The 22,784-nt window shown below is 40.6% G+C and overlaps 1 protein-coding gene across 8 annotated transcripts in view; it reads left to right on the forward strand.

The window, feature by feature from the left end:
- The window catches only part of TPK1 (thiamin pyrophosphokinase 1), a 186,168-nt gene that overhangs the window by 18,476 nt on the left and 144,908 nt on the right, over positions 1-22,784 (forward strand). For all 8 annotated transcript variants that reach the window (XR_013999566.1, XR_013999567.1, XM_081147514.1 and 5 more), the window contains exon 3: positions 17,684-17,755. Coding sequence is in view for 6 of the 8 variants with exons in the window: in XM_081147514.1 (XP_081003640.1) it covers positions 17,684-17,755 (72 nt within the window). In the remaining 2 variants the exon portion in view is untranslated. The remainder of the gene's footprint in view (positions 1-17,683; positions 17,756-22,784) is intronic.

A 22,784-nucleotide genomic window follows, 5' to 3' on the forward strand; every position in this document is an offset into this window, starting at 1 on the left:
TTTTAGTATCTCCTCCCAAGGACTCAGTCCAAAAATGTACAGAATTTTATATACTGCAGGACTGAAGAGTGGGAACCTGAACCAGAGCCCCTACTGTTAGGTGATTTTTAAAAAAAAAAATTTTTATTTTTATTTTTTTGGCCAGATGAGCTAACATCTTCAGTTTTTTTCATCTTTAAAATGGGAAAGGGAAAGAGTAGTTACCCAGAGTGTTGTGTGATATTAAATAAAACATTCAAACAGTAGTTAGTGCTAGCAGTTAAGAGGAATTAGCCACACCCTTCTTGGTCCACACTGAGCAGAGTGAGCTTTAAACATTTTGAGGTCAGATTTCTGCCTATAGGTCCCTCCAGTTTAGCTGCAATATATACAAATGCAAAATTCACATACAATCTTACTTGTTTCTGTTTGGTAAGGCAGGCCCAGCTCCAAGCTGCTGAAATAGCAGCTGGTACCTTTCCTTTGTTTCTGAGTTGAGTGATAGCCTCCAGGGAAGGTGTCTTCCTTGCTTGTACAGAAAGGTTCTCATGACACAGATATGGTTAAAACACCTCATGAATTGTTTCTTGCTTTTGAAATGCTGCAAAAATCACATACCCAACTTTTAATCTCTATATTTACCTTAAACTAGAAACTTCTACACTGGTGATTTTATTAGTTTTTAAGAACCCAGTGAATTTATAGATATTCCTAGGGAGTATGCCATTTGGGGGGGGGGGGGTTCATTTACTGATATGCCAGCAATCTAGAAAAAATTTCGAAGTACTAGAGGATTAAAAGTAGTGGGCACAAAATGAACACTCTCTTCTACTGAGAACAGGAGAGATCTGCTTGTTAAAATGAGACATTTCTGTAAAATAGTTCATTGTAGTTGAGGTTCAGTAAATGGTGGAGCAGTGCCATGGGAGCTAATAGAAGTAAATCTTTTATGAAAGTGTGCGAGCCATGGAATACTGGGCCTAGCTCTTAGCTGTTTTAGTTAAAAAGCATTATTGATCATATCCTGAGTGCAAAGCCCTGTGTAGGGTGCTGCAGGGGAGGTAGAAAGGAAATAAAGACCAGTTTCTGCCTTTGAGGTGTGGGGTAGAGAAGGCATGACATTTCAGATTTACAAGAACCATGTTTAGTCTGTTCTTTCCATTTTTCATCCATGAAGCTGGAGTGCTCCAATTAGCTTCTTGCTCTGGGTAATTATTAAGTGATGTTATGACTTCCCAGTGGACAGGTGGGATCAGGCTACTATAACAAAACAGCACAGAATGTGCAGCTTCTGAACATGGAAATATATTTCTCACAGTTCTGGAGGCTGGAAGTCCAAGTCTGGTGCCAGCTTGGTCGCTGCCTGGTGAGGGGCCCCTTTCTAGGTCACAGCTGGCGCCTTCTCACTGTGTCCTCTCATGGTGGAAGGGACTAGGGAGCTCCGTGGGATTCCCTGATCTCATCTACCTTCGTGACCTAAGCACCTCCCAAGGGCCCCATCTCTTAACACCCTCACTTTTAGGGGAGGCCATCCAAAGGGAAGTGGCAGCTGCTGGGACTTTGCTACAAACCCACCTGGGTGGGGTGATGCTGGGGGAAGCTGGTAATAGTGAGGTGCCCCACGGTGAGGTAGGTGCCCCTTGATAGGCACTCATCTTTGAAGGAACCGGGAGGACTGTTCCAAGGGAAGCCATCCTTGGGCAGATGCTGCTGGATGCTGGCCTTTCAGAGGGCAAAGAACCACATGCTATCCTGGAGTCTAGTGAGACTAGTGCATCAGAAAGAAGCCCCTGCTTCAGTGTCCTTCTTCAGACAAAGCCTGGCACTGGGCCCACCGGCGAGGGGAAGTAAAGAGCACACTCAGCTCCACTGTCACAGAGCAGGCGAGGAATGGTGGACTTGGAGCTGGGAGGCAAAAAATGGACAACTGACAAACTGTCAACCTACCAGAAATTTGGGAATATACAAGTGATACCATTAGATACAATCAACAAAATTCACAGTATGGACATACAACCTAGTTCCTTCAAAAAAAACAAATTGCAAGGAACGCAATACAAAGAAATGGAAGGAAAACCTGGATTATGAGAGCGAGAACAGCTGTACATGTGGCCCTTGTTTGAACTCTAATCTCAGTGAGCTGGGTATAAAAAGCTTTTGATGCAAGAGAGTAATTGAACACATTGAGTAACTGCTTTAAGCAGCCATCTTCCAGTTTGGGATGTGATGATGGTATTGTGGTTATGTCTTTAAAGAACCCTCACCTTTTACAGGTGCATGCTGAAATATTTACAGATGAAAAGATACGACGTCTAGGATTCCCTTTAGTGATGCTTTTGTTGCCTTTGTATTGAAAAAAATCTCAAAGAATGTGACCATCATTTTTCTTACAGTGTGAAGGTTTTTACCATACAGTGGCCCCTGCCTCGGCTGTGTACAGAAGTCGTCAATCACGAATGATAACCTGTCCTTAAAATAATGTCATTTGGAGTCTTGGTCCTGAGTTTGGTTTATAAGGAGCTGTTAGAAATTTACGGTGGCGATAACTGGCGTCTACAGAGACGTTCTGAGACTGTCCTCAGATGCACGCACTTGGACTTGGTAGTTTATGACGTGAACGAAAGCGTCTTGTGCTTTATGGGAGAGTTAATACTGTTTCACGCAAGGACTGGAAGTCGGCTGCCCCTTTCCGTGTCTTATTGACATAGACGTGTTTGCCATCTGACACATTTACTGTTTCTATACACCGTGGTGTTCTTACACATATCAGAAATGCGACTTCTGTAATATTTATCCTAGGCTGATATATTATTTATAGCATAGAGTTGTAAATTCTGAGAAAATTTCATATTAAAGCAACAACTGCCCGAGGCAATATGTTAGATACCAATCAGTGCTTTTATTAATTCCCGAAAATTTTTTAAATAAAAGTCTTTTATAGTCGATCTGGTGTGCTTCAGTCCCGTGACTCTAACTCTTATTAATTTCATAGCTAAAAGTAAAGTATTGAAAATTTATAAAGTTCAAATGATGTGATACAGATAATCAAATTGAGTGCTTACAAATATTGATGAATCTTGTGGATGGGCCAGGAAAGGCTGAGCAGAGGGGGATTTGGTGCATTCTTTGTTAAATTTATTAACGTTTTTTAACATTTTACGGGTTTCATAAATGGTTGCAGGCAGCTCATTCTTGTACCTAAAACTATGATAATGTGCTTTTGATGCTATGAGTATCAAGAATTGTGAACTGCCTTAGATTTTACGCCACTTGCTAGCTAGGGAGTCAGCTGGCCAGTTTCATGGATAGTAGTAGGAGACAGGAGACTCCTGGGTCAGAGATGAAGGACACTGTCACTCATAGCAGCAGCTGGAGGTTAACACTTGTGTGCTGGTTTCCTGGACCTCATTTCCCAAAGGATGGTGCAAGAGGAGGTCAGATGGCACCTGCTTGTGCCATGGGTTGCATTAGAGAGAGAAACCCAGAGCTGTGAACCTTGGGTATTTATAATGGGGGGCGAGCGCCTGGAAGGAGCTACTTTCTTTACTACACTAGAAAGGAAGCATGCCTGAGCTTTGCTCCAGAGGCCATGCTGCCTGTCTTCCAAACCATCCCGGAAAAGCCTGTTGGGCTAGAAATCCTGGGGCATGCCAGAATTATTGCCACAGGTAACAAATCCCCACAAACACCAGCTACTGCCTGTAAACTGAATGAGTGTACATACATGCACTTGAGATAAATATAAAGTCATTTTAATGTTATTAAAGTGCATAGCATTGTTTTGTAATATGAATATTCTCAGTGATAAGATACTAAAAATACACATTTTTAATATTCAAAAGGAACTTGAAAAGTGTAAGATTGTTTGCCCCAGAGAGGGGAATTGGCTGGTAGGGAACTGGAAAGAAAGGCTTATGTTTCACTCTGTGCCCTACCATATCTTTTTACATTAATTCCAGTTGCATTAATTACTTAATAAATAAAATTGGAAAAGGTCCTTCTAATTTTGGTCAATGGACAGCAATTCTAGGATCGGTCCAACAGCCTTTGCATACCTAAGATCTGTTTTGCTTGTTCATAGCCAAAGGGAAGGAGAACCCACTATTATTATATGGAGTGAATTTGTCATAAAATTCAGGGTAGAAGTGCTAAAAAATTGACTACATTTCAAACCTTACAGTGTTCTGGGAAAATCTTGAGTATTCCTATTTACAGAATATGTTTAAATGTCATGCTTTTAAAAATGTATTATTTCAGGTTTTTGCAAGTTTGGCCCCACAAAAGGTGTAGCAAACAGAACATATTTATTTAACAAACAAAAGAATGATTTTTTTATACCAAGCAGTGAAAGAAACTGACCCAAGGCCCTGTGGTTTACAGATATTTCATGGATGCACGTAGTAAATCTGTCTTCAAAGAACAAAACCAAATCCTCTTGGTTTTAATATGTTCACCAAAAATATTATGGGCACTGTGGGTGTTCATATCAGTGCGAACTGCTTAATGAATTTGGATAAAGAGTTAAGTGGAATATAAAAGCAAGCCCAGGGCCTCACGGTTGGCTGGCTGTGAACAGGTTCCAACATAATCACTTAGATAATTGAGTACATACTTTTTTAAAAAAAAGAATTAAAAGCTTGTTACCAGGTTCTTAGAAAAACTACATCTTCACTTCTGCTTAAGGAGTTAAATTTTATTTTTTTATAATGTTTTTCCCTAGAGGAAATACACTTAAGTTGCATTTCCTCTTAATTTTATTACTTTTATTGTTAATATATTTCCTTATACCTCTATCCTCCCATACTTACTTTGTTTTGTGTTTTATTTTAGAAAGCTTTGTATTGAGTTAACTTCTTTTTTAAATTAAATATCAGCTTTTTTTTTTAAAGGTATATCTTTATTGATTTCAGAGAGAGGAAGGGGGAGAGAGAGAGAAACATCAGTGATGAGAGAGTCATTGATATGCTACCTCCTGCACGCCCCCTGCTGGGGATGGAGCCCGCAACCCGGGCCTGTGCCCTGACATGGAATCAAACCTCGATCCCCTGGATCCTAGGCCAACGTTCAGCCGCTGAGCCACGCCCGGCCAGGCTTAAGTATCAGCTTTTATTGAGCCAGACAGGGAGATAGGAAGCCTTAACAATGACTGGAAATATGGTATAGTGGAAGATCTCAGGCAGGAAAACAAATGGACTTGGGTTTGAATACTGGATTAACTTCTTAATAGCTGTAAAGCCATGTTAAGTCTTAATTTTTTTATTTGTAAAATAAACACAATGCTACCAGTGTTGTCCTATTTTGGTAAGGATTGGAAAGTTACGGTATGTGAAGCCCCAGCTTAATGCTTAGCACTGTTCAGTAAATATTAGCTGTTGAGTAAGAACTCTGTTTCACAATGTTTTAGTTTTACACTTTTCAGTAAATATTAGTTGTGATTTTTTATTACCCCTCCCTCTCATTCTTCCTTCACTACTTTCCTTCCTCCTCCTTCCTTGACCTCTTAATACTCGCAAATGCCTGGATGTTCATTAAGGAGGCTCCCCTTTGGTCCTTGCACATCGCCTTGTGGTAGTAGTGGTTCTGGAATTCATTGATCTTGTTGTATAATAATCCCACTTATCCTCAGGAATCTGTGAACTCTGTTTTTTAAATATATTTAGCAATGAAAGACTTCCTGAATTGGTTTAGGCTGGTGTGGATTTCCTTTATGGTTGTATGGGCTAATATATATAAATAAATAAATAAAATACATAAATATATATATACATATATACACACATATATATATATATATATATTTCCATATGGATTCTTCCCTGAAGGATATCTCCTCAAAGGTAGGGCTTGGGATTGGAAATTGATACAGCATAGGGGACATATGAATGCGTACTACTAACAGTGTGGGGTATTTGAGAAGGTCCCTATGTGACCCTTGGATGTGATTCAAGTACATGGAATTTTCCCCTTTTCTCTCGAATTCTCTCAAATAACATAGTTTTAAATTTGAATGAATCCATTTTATAATTACTTTTATTCAGATGTAATTTTAAATTTATTCAAAGCAAGTTGGTGGTAGTTATACTTTGAGAAATGGATAGGAGTCATTTAACTCTTTCGATTAATACTAATTTTGATGAAAATTTTCGAGATACACTTGGCCCTGAGGCTACACATTCCAATAATAGGTTTATTCTTACACTTCTATTTTGTTTGTTTGATTACTCTCACACAACCTTACGTTAATCATCTGTCTCCTGCTTGACCCTGGGCTGGCTGAGGGCAGGTACAGTATGTCTGTCTCCAGTGCCTTTATGCCAAGCTCATAAAAATGCTAACCACAGTAAACTATGTGCTGAATAAACAGATGGGTGAGAAAACTGAGGCCTGGAAACTGGCTTTTCAGAAGCTACAGGTACATACTGAGTGTTTATCTGTTGAGCGCTGCAGAGAGAGAGGTCTTCCAGGCCTTATGGGGTCCAGGTTCAGCTAATAAGGGCTCAGAGTCCAACTTTCTCTCTGTCTGCTGCTTGGTCTACAGAGGAGAGTTAATGAGAAAGTGGAGGAGAGGTGTAATAGGTGAATCCATTATTTTAGACTCGTTCATTTGTCCTTTCGAGAGTTTCCCGTGTGGCAGTCAAGGTATATAATAGGTCTGTGATTTCTTTCACGTTGCTTCATGGCTCCCAATGTAGATGCTTATCAATTCCTGTTTCCCTCTCTCTCCCTGATCTGCCCCATGATAGTAAGAAATAATATATAGGCTGTCTCAAAAAAGTCTGTTCACACACTTTGAATAGTGATAAAGGCAGTGCTTATTAAACTACATTTCATTTTCAAAATTGAGCTGTCAGCTGTTAAAATATGTATACATTTTTGGGGGACACCCTGTATTTAACCTGGGGATGGGCCCACACATAGTTTTTATTTCTGTTTCATAACTAATATGTTTGCTTGGACTAATCAAAACAGACATTTACGTGTCTTAACCCTCTCCCCCAAGGTTGGTCAGACTCACTGGAGCTCTGTTCTGTATAGTTTATCAGGATCTTTATAGGTGTTCCTCACCTCTTTCCGTCACAATGGCCTTGCTAAAATCTGATCAAAGGCTTTTGCCCACTACTCTTTGTTTCTTTCTCTATGAAACGCTGTTCAGAAAAAGGAGGAAGTTCTGGAATTAATGACCAGGCCACTATCTAGGATTTTTAAATTTCACTTTCTCATCATAAGGGTTAAAGAAAAAAATATTCAAACTGTTAAAGAAAAAGGTTATTCACTGTTAAAGCACAGGAAGGAAGGCTTTGTTCTGGGAGGGGCCAGGGCAGCAGGTGCAGGGACTGGTGGAGTGGGGTCTTGTAATGGGGGAGGGGGTTGGCACAGGCAAGTGGGGCTTTATAGTGGTGGATCGGGCGGGGTCAGTGGATGGAGAATTACTCCGGAAACCTCAGTGGCATGGGGATTCTGGCCACATATACCTAACAGGATTTTTGCTGAGGGCAGGCCAAGGGCGAGGTTATCGGGCATCACTCTGTGTGTGTGTGTGTGTGTGTGTGTGTGTGTGTGTCGGGGGCGCTGATGGGGGAGGATGCTGCGCCTGGTCACGTGGCGTGGGGTAGGTACTGGCTGAATTGACTTAGCGGGGCTCATGGACAGTGCAGAGGTGAACATGGAAGTCGAGGCGGGCGCAGTGGAAAAGGAAACTAAAATGTGAAAATCCATAACCACGGTAATTACAGTTGCCTACAGTGAGTGTGTGGTCAATAGTCCATACAAGGAAACATTATTTTGTCTTCCTGGAAACCTTTCCTCATTTATAGGTGCCCGTGGTACTTTAATATCCATGTGTGAAGTAATCCCCATCTCCCAGGCATTCTTTCCATTTTCTTTATTTTTAAATGTATATATGCAATCTCTCTTGACATGTTAACACACCTCACCTGACAATTTAGAAATGGTTCATTTTTCTAGTTTATCTGGCCCTTTATTTTTTAAAAAATACACTTTTCTGTTGGAAAATTTACCTTATTATTTTAGATTACTTCTTTAAAAAAAGGACTTCACCAACAAGCACAGAACCTCACAGCAAATCAGTACTTGTTCTGTGTATTTTCAGTTGATATTTATTGAGCGGCTGCTGTGTGCTCCATTTTGTGTGAGCCTCTTGGAAAAGAGCATAAGATGTGTCCATTTATGAGGTTTTACTCTCATGTGCTTTCTCCCTCTTTTTCCATGGACTCTTAGAGACATTTTTCCGTCACATTTTAACCTTCATAAATCTGAGGTGGCACCTTGCAGTCACTGTCAGCCAGGTGGCAGGCAGGACCTAGCTGAATGAAAAACCATTCTTTGAACCTTTCTGGTAAGGCTCTGGCTTAGATTTCATGAAACAAGTATTACTTCAAAGAAATCAAAATAATATACTCATTATATATAATATGGGAAACAATTTTTAAGGGTCGATAGAAGGAAATACAATAGTATGAAAGGGAAACTTTATTTACGTCAGCAATCAGGAAAATGAAGACACTCAAACAGCAGGACTTTTAAATGCTGAAATCTCCCTCAAAATTGCCTTTTATTCTGAGGTTCCTTTAATTTCCCACCTATTCTGTTTCTTCCAAGGCTCATAGGCAGCCTGTTATTCTGCTGGAAACACAGTGGTTGTTGATGGGTTAATGAGAATCTTCCATTTTGCTGAGTTTTTTTCTACATCAAACTCAAGGCCTCAGCCTCTGGGTTCACATGAAGTGTAGTAATACGTGGGAATCAGCACTGGGTCTGGAGGGCCCCCTAGAAAGGCTTTGGGTGAAAGTAAAGCTGTATTTTGCCCCTTGGTTACATTACTTTGCTTCTCAAGCTTTAATTTTTCTTTGGCAAAATTGAAAAGGTGAAGGTAATAGGATTTCCCCATTGTTCATATGGTTAAGTGAAATAGCGCACATACCATACTTTAGTTTCTAACCGCTTTTCTCTTTATTCCTGTAGTGGATGCGTTACTGCGCATCTCTGTGCCAGGCACTGAGTGAAGATGCGTCAGTGAAAGAGAGGATTAGAACCCCTGCCCTCTCCAAACTTCTTTCCTAGAGGGGAAGTGTCAGTACCTGATACACAGAGAGCGTTCAGTAAGTGTTCCCTTTCTGCGTAAGACGGTACTGGGCAACACAGGGCTTGTAACGGTGGTACGTGCTGTATAATAAAATGCTAGCACCTTCCTGTAATTCTTCGTGGGCTGAGGATACCTGGGGTGATGAGCTCTAGTTACCGCCTCACTCATCGCTAAGAGGGCACTGCCAAGAGCTCGGAGGACAGCCTGCCTATTGGCACTTACTATTCACATGCAAATGGCGTGGATTCCTTGGCTTTCACATTCCGGGCAGAGTTAATCTGTCTTCTTTAGATTTCATCCACACTTCAATTCACAAGCTCTTTTTAGCTTAGTGGAGAAGTCTGTAATTTTCGAAGTCCTCCCTGCCGAAGTCACAATGCTGAGGAACATGAGTTAATAAAAAGAATGTTAAAAATGATTTCATTTTAATTGTAGTGTGTCAAGTCTAAAGAAGACATTCATAGCTTTACAGCCACCTGGAACACCTTGACATTGCTCTAAGCAACAAGGCCAATAACGGCCGTATCAGAATGGAGATTTAAAAGTAAAATCAATTGTTCAATTCTTTCACATCTCTGGCTAAAGTTAATGGGGGCAGGGGAGGGTGAGCTAGTGATCGTTACTTAAAATGGTCTGAAATATATTTTACTATGTGCCTGGCTCTTTAGCTTTTTCTATTGTCATTACCTTTGTTTAAAAAAAAATAAACTGAGGCATATTAACATTTTCAAGAGCTTATTTGAGCAGGCATCTGCTTGAATCGGGCAGTGCCAAACTGACACTGGTTAGGGGTATTCCTGGGCCAGGAGCCGGGAGAGGCCTTTTTAGGGCAGGCTCTGAAGCTGTTCAGGGAAATTATTTGACTGGTTATAGCTTAGGCAGTTGCCCTAGTTGGCTGTTCTCAGGTTTCTGTGATTGCCTGTTCTCGAGTTTCCTCTTCTCAGAGGCGAGCATACCTTCAGTTGACTCTGGCTTAGGACTGGTTTGCTTACCTGGGCTACCAAGACATTACAGCCACTGGGAATCTAATGGTCTCCTTGCTTAATTACTTTAGCACCTCTTTTCCCCCATTCATAATACTGGACACTTTTTAGTGTGTTCGACCCTTTTTTTGCATATGGTGTTTTCTCTGCCTGAATGCCCACATTTTCTTCCTGGGGCATTCCTATCCTTCTGCTAGAATGAGTCTTCTGTGATGTTTGCCACTGTTCCCTGGATAGTAACTTCTTTATTCTACTAGCATTTTAGGGTTAAAATGATTATTAAAACTTAATTTATATACAGCCCAGAACTAAAGAACTGTGTTTCCTCTATGAAGGTTACCAGAAATATAGGGATCCAAAGCACTACTATTCTTTTTCAAAAGCAGTGATTGCTAAGAAATTCTCCTGCTGGATGCTGAATACTCAGGAAATTTGAGAGCCCTTTGTTAGCTTGAACTTTGCCATGGTGGTAGTAACAGCATGGAGATCGGCAAAGGCCAGAGATCAGGGCTTCCCCCACCCCTAGCTCTGTGGGCCAGTGGTTCACAGTATATGTAAGTTTGCTAATGTTTATCAACCTGCAATGTTATTCGTGCTCCCTTACATTTCTGCTCTGCTTCCTCTAAAGGTAGAGAAGGAGGGGAAGTTAAAATCGAGTTCGTGGACATGTGCCCAGGAGATTAAAACTATTTCCCATGTGTTCTGATAGGGAAAGGGGAGGAAAGAGCCCCTGTGTTTTCTTTGTGTGTTCTCTCCCTTCACCCACATCATGGCCAGGTGTGGGGGCTGAGTGGGGGGCGGTGTAGTTCCGCTGGAAACCTTCCAGGCATTTTCAACTCAATTATAAGCTTTATTGATTACTAACTGGCCTGTGAGTCTTTGGAGTGTTTCTTAGCCCCTAGAGAATCAATGTCAGACTTTATAATGAATGCCATAGAAATGGAATTCAACTTGTAGCTGATTTAGAAATGGACCATATGCATTAAGTTAGGGACAGTACATTGAGCTTGTTGTGATACGGGCGTTCTGGGGGTCTGGGGACCCAGTGACCCACATGGGTTCTTGGCTTTGCTCAGGAAAGAATTTGAAGACCAGCCAGCATGTTGAAAGTGAGTTTATTAGTGAAGCAGTGAAACAAAGGGGGGCTACTCCACAGTCAGAGCTGCCCCCTTCTAGTGGGATTTACTTCTCTTATTTGAGGCTCATTCAGTGGAGGGATAGGGCGTTTAATAAGGGGGAGGAATATTCAGGACTTTCCCAGAAAAGGGTGGAGACTGGAAAAGGGTGGAGACTTCTCAGAAGAGGCCCTTTGGCCATGCTGTGTCCTTATCCAGGCTTTCCATTTCTGTTTCTGGGGGCACAGAGCGTGTTGTTTAGTACGCTGATGTATTACAATGAGTGTGTAATGGCTAAGGGTTACTGCGAGGGGAAATGAGGCACCATGTTGGGTCAGGGTGGTCGTCTGGTTCTAAGCCATAAAACAGTGGGGATTGGTCCTCGGCAGCCCCTGCAGCCCTCATCCCTTACCCCGTACAGCCCTTCTACCACATACCCTATCTCAGTTGTCATTTGTTCTGTACAGAAAAAATATTCTGAGGTTGTGTTTCTGCTCATGCAAGGTATGGTGACTTTGGAAGCAACTTTGTGAGACATGGAAAGTCTGGAAGATTAATTGGGAAGAAACTTAACTATAATAATGTTAGAGTGTTCCAAGTTTCTGTTCATGCCTGTATGTTTAGTTTTGGAGGTAACTGTTTTAATGATACAAGAAACAGCATAATGAATGTTTTTAAAGTTCAAGTTTGAGAACATGACTCCTTTGCGCCAGGACCTGGGCTAAATGCTAAAGATAAAAGGGATAAGTGGCCTATGTTTTTCTATATGTCTAAAGTGTATAAACTGATTTTAGATGAGAAGCATGTAACTATTATTAGCAGAAAGAGTTAAATACTCTGGTTTACAGGTGAGAATGATTAATGAATTTGCTCACAAATTCCCCTTTCTAGCCTTCTTTTAAAGTAGCATTTAAGTGTAGTACAGACTTATTTAAGCATTTAAGTGATACAAAGGCAAATACAGAAAAAGTTACTGATTTCCCTCTCCCCTTCCCATTCTCGTCTCTAAGGTAACTGGCTTTATCATGTTACAGCTTTCTCTGTTCATGTCTGGTGACTATTGATGAAGACAAATGTTCTATGTGAGGAAAGTATGAAAATACTAATAGAATTGGAAATTGGGATATGGGTGAATTCTTAAGGGTAGCACTGATTTATAAAAATATTACCCTAAGCTTTGAGGAATGTTTTCCAAGTTCTCTCCAACATTTTTCAGTGGAGGAAAAAACCGTATGTTTGTTCTTTAAAGTGGAGTGAGTTGCATCTCCCTTTGCTGTTCTGAGAATCCCATTGTCAGTCCCTTTCCCTGGCTTAACACCCCAAAAACAAACAACAACAACAAAATACCTTTAAAATCTGCTCAGTTTAATTAGCATAAGTTACTTGATGATTTGGGAGGAAAGAATGCTAGATAGTGTTTCACAAACTATCTGCTTTTAACTTTACCTGAAACCCAAATAACCTATAATTTTACTAAATCTTTGTTGTATTCCAATGTGGTATTTAAAGATTGGTGGCCATCATCTTCTTCAGTCTGGAACACAATACCTGGGAAGGAAGGGGTGTTTTCTTTTCATCAGTTAACTCTTGTTTTACTTTTTTTTTTTATAATATAAGCACAGGGGACCACACTTATAAGATATAAAAGATTAGCAGGTGGAAAGTAATGCTCTTATATTTTTGTGTTCCAGCTAAAAATTTTCCTCTTCGATAGGTATTCTTGGTATTTGCAAAAATATATGTATATAATTTTCTTTTTAATTTTTTATTCAGATGGCTTTGTAATATAGCCATTCATTCTCATCTTGCTTTTCCCCCTTTTATCTTGAAGATTTTCCGTATTAGATCGTGTAGAACTGCTCTACTGTGTGGGACATAGTGCAATCCTATGCTAATGCATCGTTTCCATTACTTTTTTATTAAAAACAAAACTTTTGGATGTCTTTGCCTACAGGCTATGTCGTGTATATATTTGTCTATGAAAAAGAATAAAAACCAGCAGCAGTAGAGACCTGACCCGTTCTGTTGACTTCACCTGACCTGGACCTGAGTAAGGGCCACTGCGGTGCTGTGTGCCAGGCGCTACCTCATGGCCTGGTGCAGACCATTTATCAGTGCCAGTGCTCTGTCTACTGATGGCAGGAGTTCCTCTTGAGTTCTCTCAAAGCCCACAGTGCCTGGAGTTTAGTAAGATTTCCTCCAGTGTGGGTTTGACTCTTGACATGATGGACTCCTGAGTGTGTAATCCGAATTCATAGTACCCGGTTATTTTGAATTTAAATATATTTAAATCTTTCTCCTTTTTTAAAAAAAGCGAACAGAAAGACTTCTCTTTTGTTCAGAAGTCCTTTGATCCTGTGGTAGCATGCTGTGTAATCAGTGTCCATTGAAGAAGGCAGTGGGACATGCTTAGCAAACTCTGCAGTTACAAATAATGTTAGTTGTTTTCTTCCTATAAGCTAGGTCTCAGAGAACATCAGTGTGTGCTTTGAATATGACCCAGGTTAGCTTAATTTGGACATATTTTGATTATAAATATTGGAATGACTCTTGAATCAAATTCCTGTTTAAGGAGTATTTAAAAAGAAAATAAAAGGTGGTGTCAGTATTGTTACGTGTGAAGCTCCAAATCTTTGAAACTCACCTATGCCCAAAACACTGCTTACCACAGCCAGCCAAAGGCCACCCAGTAGGAGGTCTGGAGAAAGTATTAAAAGGGGAGAGCGCGCTGGCCAGATGGACCTCTGACCCTCCTCTGTTGCTGGGCAGGGAGGGGATTCTGCGCTTTGCCAGGAGGTCAGAAACGGGTTGCGTTGTAGGAGTAGCGCTAGGACAAAAGGAGGAGCCTGGCCTCTGCCTGTCCCAGCAGCACTTGCCAAACCTCGATGCACTCTGCCTGCAGAGAACATTTAAAACCCGCTTTTCAAGTGCAGCATTATTGTGGTCCCAGCTGCCAGCACGTCAAAACTGATGTGATGGCCTATAATGTGTTAGTCCCTTAGGATGAACCCTTAGGGTTGTGACATTACATCTACAGTCTGCTAGGCAGGGATTGGTTTTGCTGACTGTCAGGAAACACAGTTTGTTGAGGCCCAGGCCTCCAGAGCCCGGCCAGCTGGCAGCGACGTAGAGGTGCCCCTGTGCCACGATGAAGCCCTCAGCTCCCTTCATCGGGGTTTTACTGAGAGTGCGTTTACTGGGAACAAGAGTATGACTAACCTTTGAGAGGGTGACAAACATATTTCTTGGTATGGTCTCCTTTTATGCCAAGAAGGACTCCAAACTTTGTCAGACTTAACCTCCCTCCCCTCTGCCCCCTACAACCTTGTAAAATAGAAAATGTTCTTTTTCTGAACTGACGTGCCTTTCTAGCCTGTGAGAGCTTATTGGGGTATTTTGACCTAGGAGCTTATGTCTTCATGTAGGGAGACGGACATTAGGAAAAAGGGTGACCCTGGCCGGTTTGGCACAGTGGTTAGAGTGTTGGCCCTCGGACTGAAGGGTCGCAGGTTTGATTCTGCTCGAGGTGGGTATGGGAGGCAACCGATCGATATGTCTTTCTCACAGCGATGTTTCTGTCTCCCTTCCACTCTCTCTGAAAAGCAATGGAGAAAATATCCTTGAGTGAGGATAGAAAAACAGAAGAAAAAAGGGTGAAGGAATGAATTGGTGGTAGGGTCATTAGAAAAACCAAATTAGGTCAAGGGCTGGTGTGAGGTGGCAGGGTTCTGTGGAAGGTAGGGCAGGCAGGGAAGCTCCCTGGTAATCAGTACTCGAGCAGAGCCCCGAGGGGTTAGGGTAAGAGAGACTGAGGTTCTCGCTCGGCTGGAGGCTGTCTGTAGTAGAAATGTGAAAAGTGGAGTTGTTGGTATATCTGAGGAGCCCAACAAGGAAACCAGGGTGGTGTCTGTAACAGAGAGAGGATAGCACAGCATAGAGAGAGGAAGAACCGTGGGATCATGTAGGGCCTTGTAGGTGATTTGTTAGGAATGTTTGGCTTTTACTGTAAATGGAAAGGAAGCCAATGGAGAATTTTGAACAGAGGGTTATAGTCGCCTTGATCTGACTGTATTTTAACAAGATCCATTTGGCTACTGAGTGGAGAACAGAGTTTAGGGGAGGCGAGTGTGGAAGTGAGGCTGATTATAGGGCCATATGGTAAAATCCATAGATGGAAAATGTTCCTGTGAATAGGTTGCTAGTGATACCAGGTGGCCAAGCCTGGTAAGAGCAGGCTTGGGATAGAGAAAGGACAGTCAGGAGTTTCATGTTGGGCATGTTAAGTTTGAGATGCCTGTTACATATCCAAGGGGAATTGTTGAACAAGCAATTACACATACAGTCCTGGAGTTTAGGGGAAACACTCAGGCTGGAGACATGAATACAGAAGCCATCATTATAGATGGTATTTGAAACCATGAGTCCAGAGGGCATTACTTGGGAGTCAGTACAGATTGACACAGAAAAGGCCCAAGGATAGATACCTAGAGCACTCCTGGTATAGAAGCTGGGATACTCAACATTTATCCAGCAAATGCTTATTGAGGGCTTTCTGCTCAGATGAGTAGAAAAGGAGACTGAGAAGGAGCGGCCAGTCAGGTAGGAAGAGAGCCAACAGAGAGGGGTTTCCCAGAAGCCAGGGGCAGAACTTGATTTCGGAAGGAAGGGAGCAAGGAGTGATCTGCTGTTACGCTGCTGAGATGGGTTGGCCAAGATGAGAATTGAGGTATAGCCGTTGAATTCATCACTGACCCTGAAGTAGTTATTTCCCAGAAGTGGTGGGTGCAAACCTCATAGAAGTGAGTTTTGCTGAAGATTGAAACAGAGAGAGGGGGTCTGGAGATGAAGTAGAGTCAAGTGAGCATCTACTTTATCATCTAAGCTGGGACACTGCCAATGGAAGGGGGTGCCACTGGGTATATCAAATAATCTGTGGGGGCAAGAGACTGCAGAGAAATACCTGTTTATGTCTATATTTACTTTCTCAGAAGCAATTTCTTGTGATTTACCAATTCTTAGTCTATTGGTAATTCAATTATTTTAATAGACTTAGGTATGGAATATTTGTTTAGAGCTTTTTAATAGTTTTGCTTTGTCCACATGCAATTTATTTCCTCAAAGAATGAATTGGCTTGACAGTTTTGATTTCCCAGTGCACACTTAAAAAAATCCTCTTAAATATAGAAGTTGTGCAATATGGAAATGGAACTCCGTGCCCTAGAGTTTTCATGATTTAATCGAAATGCTTTCAGGGATGAGAGATTCATAATAATGGCTTTTGGTCCTCTAAAAAAAATAGGTATTTTATATATAATGATTGGCATGTGTTTTTGGCTAATATTGATCTTGTTTGAGTTCCAGTATTTTTTAAACAGAGATCATAAACCTTTGAATATAACTTGCTAATGCATCTCAGCCAATTTTTTTTCTATTGTAAATTGTGCTTCACTTCAGTGTATTTGCACTTAGAGTACTGGTCTTTAATCTTTCTTTAAAAAATCTCATACCATATCAGTTAAAGAAAGCAAACTATTGATGTTTATTTAGAAAAAATTACAAATAATTTTGATGGTATGCTATACGTTTTTGGGGGGTTTTTTCCACAAAACAGCAATTAAAAAGAGCAAGATAAAGTCAAACAGTATTTTAAAATAATGTTGCTCTTTATGATAACTTTCTACAATCATTAGTTAATATTTTAGGGCACCATACTAGGTTCTCAACTTTGGTTACCTATTAGACTCTCCTATGATGCTTTTAAAAAACCATGATGCACAAGCTCAGCTCAGGACATTGATCAGAATATGTAGGGAAGCAGATTGGCTTTTGGCCTTTTTTTTTTTTTTTTTTTAAATCTGTGACTGATAAGCAGTGAGGTTGAGATCCACTACTCTAATACTTAAGGGTAGATTTATCATTTGTGATAATTGATATAAATCCAAAATTCATAGCTTTTCCATCCCTCCTTCCACTAAGTTCTTGTCAGTGCTGGCTAGGTTGTATTTGAAGCTTGTTGAGAGCCACTTCTAGGAGGTCCAGGTGATCCGTTCTGCCATTTTCTTGTATGATTGTACTTTGACAGAATTTGTATTATCTTTAATGTGTGTAGAAGAACATTTTAAAACTTCTGAGCCATTCGGTGAAGATTTGTTTATGTAAAAATCTGCAGTTTTACTTTACTGGCACAGGTAAACTGCAAGAAAAGAAGCTTGCCCAGTTGTTTTTATGATAAATTTTTATAAAGAATTTCTTTTTTACAATAAACTTTTTTATAATACATATAGGAATGCAATGGACATATTGAATAAAGTAGATAAAGTTAATCAATGGTGTCTTTTAAAATTGAGGTATGAGAAAAAAATAAGAGAATGAAAAATTAGTTGTGGTTGAAATTTTGTTCTTTGTAGATTGAAAACCTGGACTGGTAGAGTATGATTCCATACTCAAATGAGGGAAATATGAGGCTCAGGTTACTTATTTATTTTACTTCTTTTTTTCCATAGGAAATTTGAAATACTGCCTTGTGATTCTCAATCAACCTTTGGACAAAAGCTTTCGTCATCTTTGGAGCAAAGGTAATCTTAATTAGTGTGTATATTTCTTTGCTTTCTTAACTGTATTTGGGATTGATTAAGGTGACTGTTAAATATTCTGGAACCTAAGTATAATAGCAAAATGTGGATTTCATAGTAAGGTGATTTAATTATTGACTTATCAGAAGAATCCATTATGGCTTCTCTGTTAACTTGTCTGTACATGTGGTTTCCTCAGCATGGGCAGAATTACAAAATAGCATCACTCCGCGCATCTCAGAGCTACTGTGTGGATATTAATCCTGAGTTCTCAACAGCCATTTGTTCAAGGGTCAGCACTTTTGGCACAGTGACAGCAAAAAGCATCCACAAACCTCATTCTTCTCAGCTTCCAATAAGAAGATAGCTGCAGGGTGACCAGATTTGTAAAATTTAAAAAGACATGTTATCAGTATATTAGAATCTTTAATATATGCTGAAAACATAGTTAAAAATGGAACAGTTTCACTGAATTAATACTTCTGTGAGGTTTCATGTGAGAAACTGGCTTTATTAACTTTTTGTAATTCTTTGACTTTTATAGCATTAACTCAAGGCTAGAAAATAATATTAAGTATCATTTGCTCTTTTGAATCTCTGCTCTTCCTTGAAATCTTGAGGTTCTTGTTGTTTTTTTTTTCAAAGGGATACTTCTGCTAAGTTATCTGTGTAAGTTTTAGGCCATGTTATAGATAAACTGAAGAACTTGATTCCCAATATATTGTTTTACATTCTTGGTCGTCTCTTATCCTTGCAGTTTTCATTAGTATTCTCAGCATGAGGTTGTGCGCACGGATGCAAACCTGTTCATGATCTTAATCTGCGGACAGAGGTAGTTGTGACACTAGAGGGAATAAATCATTAAGATTTTGTATAATGGAATTTTTGTCCATTATGATTATGATGAAAACTCTTGGTGTTCTAAATTCAGCCATCTTTCAGTTAGTCAACATAAGATTTCAGTGTATTTGTACTAACGTTGCCCTCAAAGCTGGAAAAGTATTTAACCGTGAACTTATCTTTCGCTGCACTTACTGCTTACTTACCTGTAATTAGGTAGTTATTTGGGTGCTATAAGGGTGTAAGGTGTCTTTTGTTAAGTTATCTCTAATTCCTAGTCTGTGACAGGAACATATTGCTTACTAATTACAATACATGAAAGACTGAATTAATATGTTCATATTGCTAATAAGTACCAAAGTACTATAGGTACATTCTTTTTATCTGAATTTATTATATCAAGGTTTTTTTTGTTTTTTGTTTTTTAATATATCTTTATTGATTTCAGAGAGAGGAAGGGAGAAGGAGGGAAGGAAAGAGAGAGAAACATCAATGGTGAGTCATTGATCGGCTGCCTCCTGCACGCCCCCTGCTGGGGGATCGAGCCCATAACCTGAGCATGTGCCCCGACCGGGAATCCAGCCTGACCCCCTGGATCATAAGTCGATGCTCAACAGCTGAGCCACAGTGGCCGGGCTGTAAGCCTTTTTTTAAACTGATTTTCTGAAGTTATGAGCAATCAAAGTTAGCAAATTCATATTAAGGAAAGTTTTTTTAAATTTCCTTTTTATTCCCATTTCTCAATTCTGTGGGACCTCTTTACCTCACATCTGGAATCCAGGGTGTTTATTCTCATTAAAATGACAGAAATCAGATACCTGCCATCTTTATGTACATATTGGTTGAGCTGATTTGCATGCTTTAAGAGGCTTGGTATCGACTGATATTTTCATCCTATTAAGTCTATTTGTTCACATCTTCCCAGTTAGAGGACTTTCAAGGAAATGTGTTTTGATGACCCCTTGTAATTTAAAGCCACCTCAGGGCTGCTCCTGCAGCGAGCTCTGGAAGGGCTAGTCAGGGTTCATCTCTTCTTTTGTTTTAAGAGTGTGTTTCTAATACAGTGTTTCTCTGGCCTTATCTCCCACTGCTACCCCTCCCTATGTACATAATGACTGAAGTAGAGCTGTGTTTTGTTTCGTTTTTGCCAAAACAATGTCCGTGCGTCCTTTCCACTCCAGCTGAAATGCCACCTCTTGAGAAGGGAGGCTTCCCTGGCTTGCCCGGGTGCAGGTGGGTTTTCTCCCTAGTATTTCTGCTGTTTTCCTATCGCTGATGACTGTCACCTCTGCTTCTTTGAGGATAAGCTTCCCGAGAATGGATACAGAGTGCTTAGGTGAAGGTATTCTCCTTTGAGTTCCTTGGAGACTAGCCTGGGGTAGCTAGTGTAGGTCATCCTGGCCATTGCTTAATGTCAGTGTCTGTGTTTGATGCTGTCTAGGTCCTGGAAATCCTCTGGCCCCGATCCTGATGTGAATCAGCAGACAGCAGGAAGTTATCTCTCTCCCACTCTGTCTGTCTCCTCCCCTCTCCCTCACCCTCACCTTCACCCCCCCCTCACCCTCACCCCCCCCCCCCCCAGATTTCTCTCTGGTTCTTGGACCAGGTTGAGTCCCTGTTCTATTTCTGCTAATTTGAGCTTCATCATTTATTTTTTGCCCTTTGCTGTCTGACTCTCAGGTGTTTATTTGGTATTTCATAGTATAACCAATAAGAACTGATATTTTTCCCCTAAGATAACAACATTGTAAGCACCGTTTAATAACCTCCTCACGTTTCTTGGAGAGGTGACTTGCCTGTCTTCTCAGAATATAAGAACAGATCATTACATCTGCTTTCTGGGCTTTAAAGAAGTAACACTTCCTTTCTCCTCGGGAGAAAAATTAATTGAAATGAATATGCAAACTTTTAAAATTTTTTGTAAATCGAAAGTAATCTTTTCACACTTAATAGCACTAAAGGCTGTGTATCATTACTCTGCATGTTTAGTTAAATGTGGCATATAAATGATTTGAAGGTTCTACTTGTAGAGAAAGATTTTTATATAATGTCTCCCTTGCATGACATTTGGTCCTGTTCAAAACGTCCCTGGAGACATTTGGTCCACGCCAAGAGGTCTTTGAAATTTGTTCCTTGATATGTACCATTATTGGCTAGGCTACCGAGGCAAGAAGGATTATTGGACCAATGAAACATGAATAGTATTTTTATTTACTGATTCTGTAAACCAAAAGTTTAACTAAACATTATGGGCTCTTTGAACCCAGAGATGTTTTCTAAGAGTGGTCGTTTTTGACAGGACCATTTGGCCTGGACCAGATACACTCATGGATGTTTTCGATTGTTCTAGAAGGTGTTCCTTTTTTGACTCTATGGGTTAAATGCCTTTGACAGTTGAAGTGCTAACAAATGTGTCATTAGAATATATCTTCTGTGCTCATTAAGGTGTTATGGTTAAGGTGCATCTTTTATTATATAGAAGGATAGAAAATTATTCAATTTAGCAGTGTCCTTATCTTCTAACATTACTGTGTAGATTTATTGTATTTTATTGTAATCCTTTAAAAGCTCCTTTCTTTAAAATAACTTTTGTGAGAACTGTAGGTTAACCATACTTTTGAGAATATAAAAACGCTTTGATAATGCTTTAGTTTTCTCTAGACTTCCATATTAATTATAGGAATATATGTGCACTGTAAAAATTGAAAACATTACAGTTTATAATGAAAAAGCATTGGCCCCCATTAACAATATTCCCTTTATTGTTTGTTTTATGCTTATTTTTCATTATTTCCCTTGAAATTATTTTTATATGTATTTTTAACCATCAGTTAAATAGGAAAATACCCTTGAAATGGTGGATGCCAGGCCCTATAACTCTAACCTTTATGGCTTTTAACTCCTTACTTTATGCCATTTGGTTGTCTCCTGCTCTCACCCCAGCTGGGGTGGAGCCTGCAGCCAAGGTACATGCCCTTGGCCAGAATGGAACCGGAACCCTTCAGTTCACGGGCCGACGCTCTAACCACTGAGCCAGACTGGCCAGGGCTGGCATTTCTTTTCTTACAGTTGATGGTGTCCAGCCCTTTAGAAGGTGTAGTGTCTTCTCCCAATCAAAATACTCAGGCCTCAGGTGGCCTACCTTGCTGTGCAGACACTGTCCTGTTCAACAGCTCCTCCCAGGAACCCACTGCTGAGAAATAAATGTTCCTTGTGGCGGTGCTCCCCACTTGGGTTGTGATGTGCAGCTCATTCCTTTAGTCGGAAGGGTTGTGAAAGAGCGGGCTGGGGAGAAGCAAGTCAAAGGAACCGGGCGTGGTTCCCTTCATTTTCTCCCATGTTGGACAGAGTACCATACTCTCGAGGATCTGGGAGCATTGGTTTTGACCCGGCCCTGCGTTCAAGCATAAACTCGGTACCATGTACTGTTAGGTGTTAGATAAGGACTTGTGGTCCTCTGTGTGTGAGATTTTTTCCCACGTTGCTTAGCCGCTTTTCTCTTGTAATACGCTGTTTCAGGGCTACATCCGAATATTTACCTTGAAGGTTGTGTTGGTTAATTGAGTATAAATGAGTTAAAGAGTATTTCCACTGGCTACTACTGTGTACAATTGTAGATTAAAGAAACAACTTGACCGTTGTCTGTAGTACCAGTCTTTGGAGGAAGCCTGTCTCTCTGCGCTTTTGGTTTTATAGTAAGAGCTGCTTGGAGTCTTTGGAAAGAAGACGCCCCAGGAAACAGAAGACAGGGAGCGTGTGTTGTGTCTGTGCCGCCGCTGCGGGGCGGTCGTCAGCTGCTTCGCATTCCTTCCGTGTCTAGTTTCCTGGGGAAGTTTGGAACAAGCTGAGTGGGGCGCCATAGGGGGAACAGCTGTTTAAGCCAGTGGGAGAGGAACGTACAGGGAGGAAATGTCCTGTTATCACATATTCAGTAGGACACATTCAGTGTGAACTGTGTGATACATCTAAGGGCAGAATCTCTGTGGAAGGGAAACAGTGACACCTGTGAGTCGTCTTTGCTCTCTGGTTATCATGAATTTAGCTTTTAAGGACTCGCTGCTTATGACTGCCTGGATAGGTAGACTATCATGTACATTTTTGTCATTTAAATGCATCCTGGCAAGGACCCAGCAATAAATTTTAGGCTTTAGGACATCCAGATTTTAGCCAGGAGGATCTGGGAGGCATGTGC

This window comes from Miniopterus schreibersii (genome assembly GCF_964146895.1).
Source record: "Miniopterus schreibersii genome assembly, chromosome: 9".
In the NCBI taxonomy this organism is placed as follows: domain Eukaryota; kingdom Metazoa; phylum Chordata; class Mammalia; order Chiroptera; family Miniopteridae; genus Miniopterus; species Miniopterus schreibersii.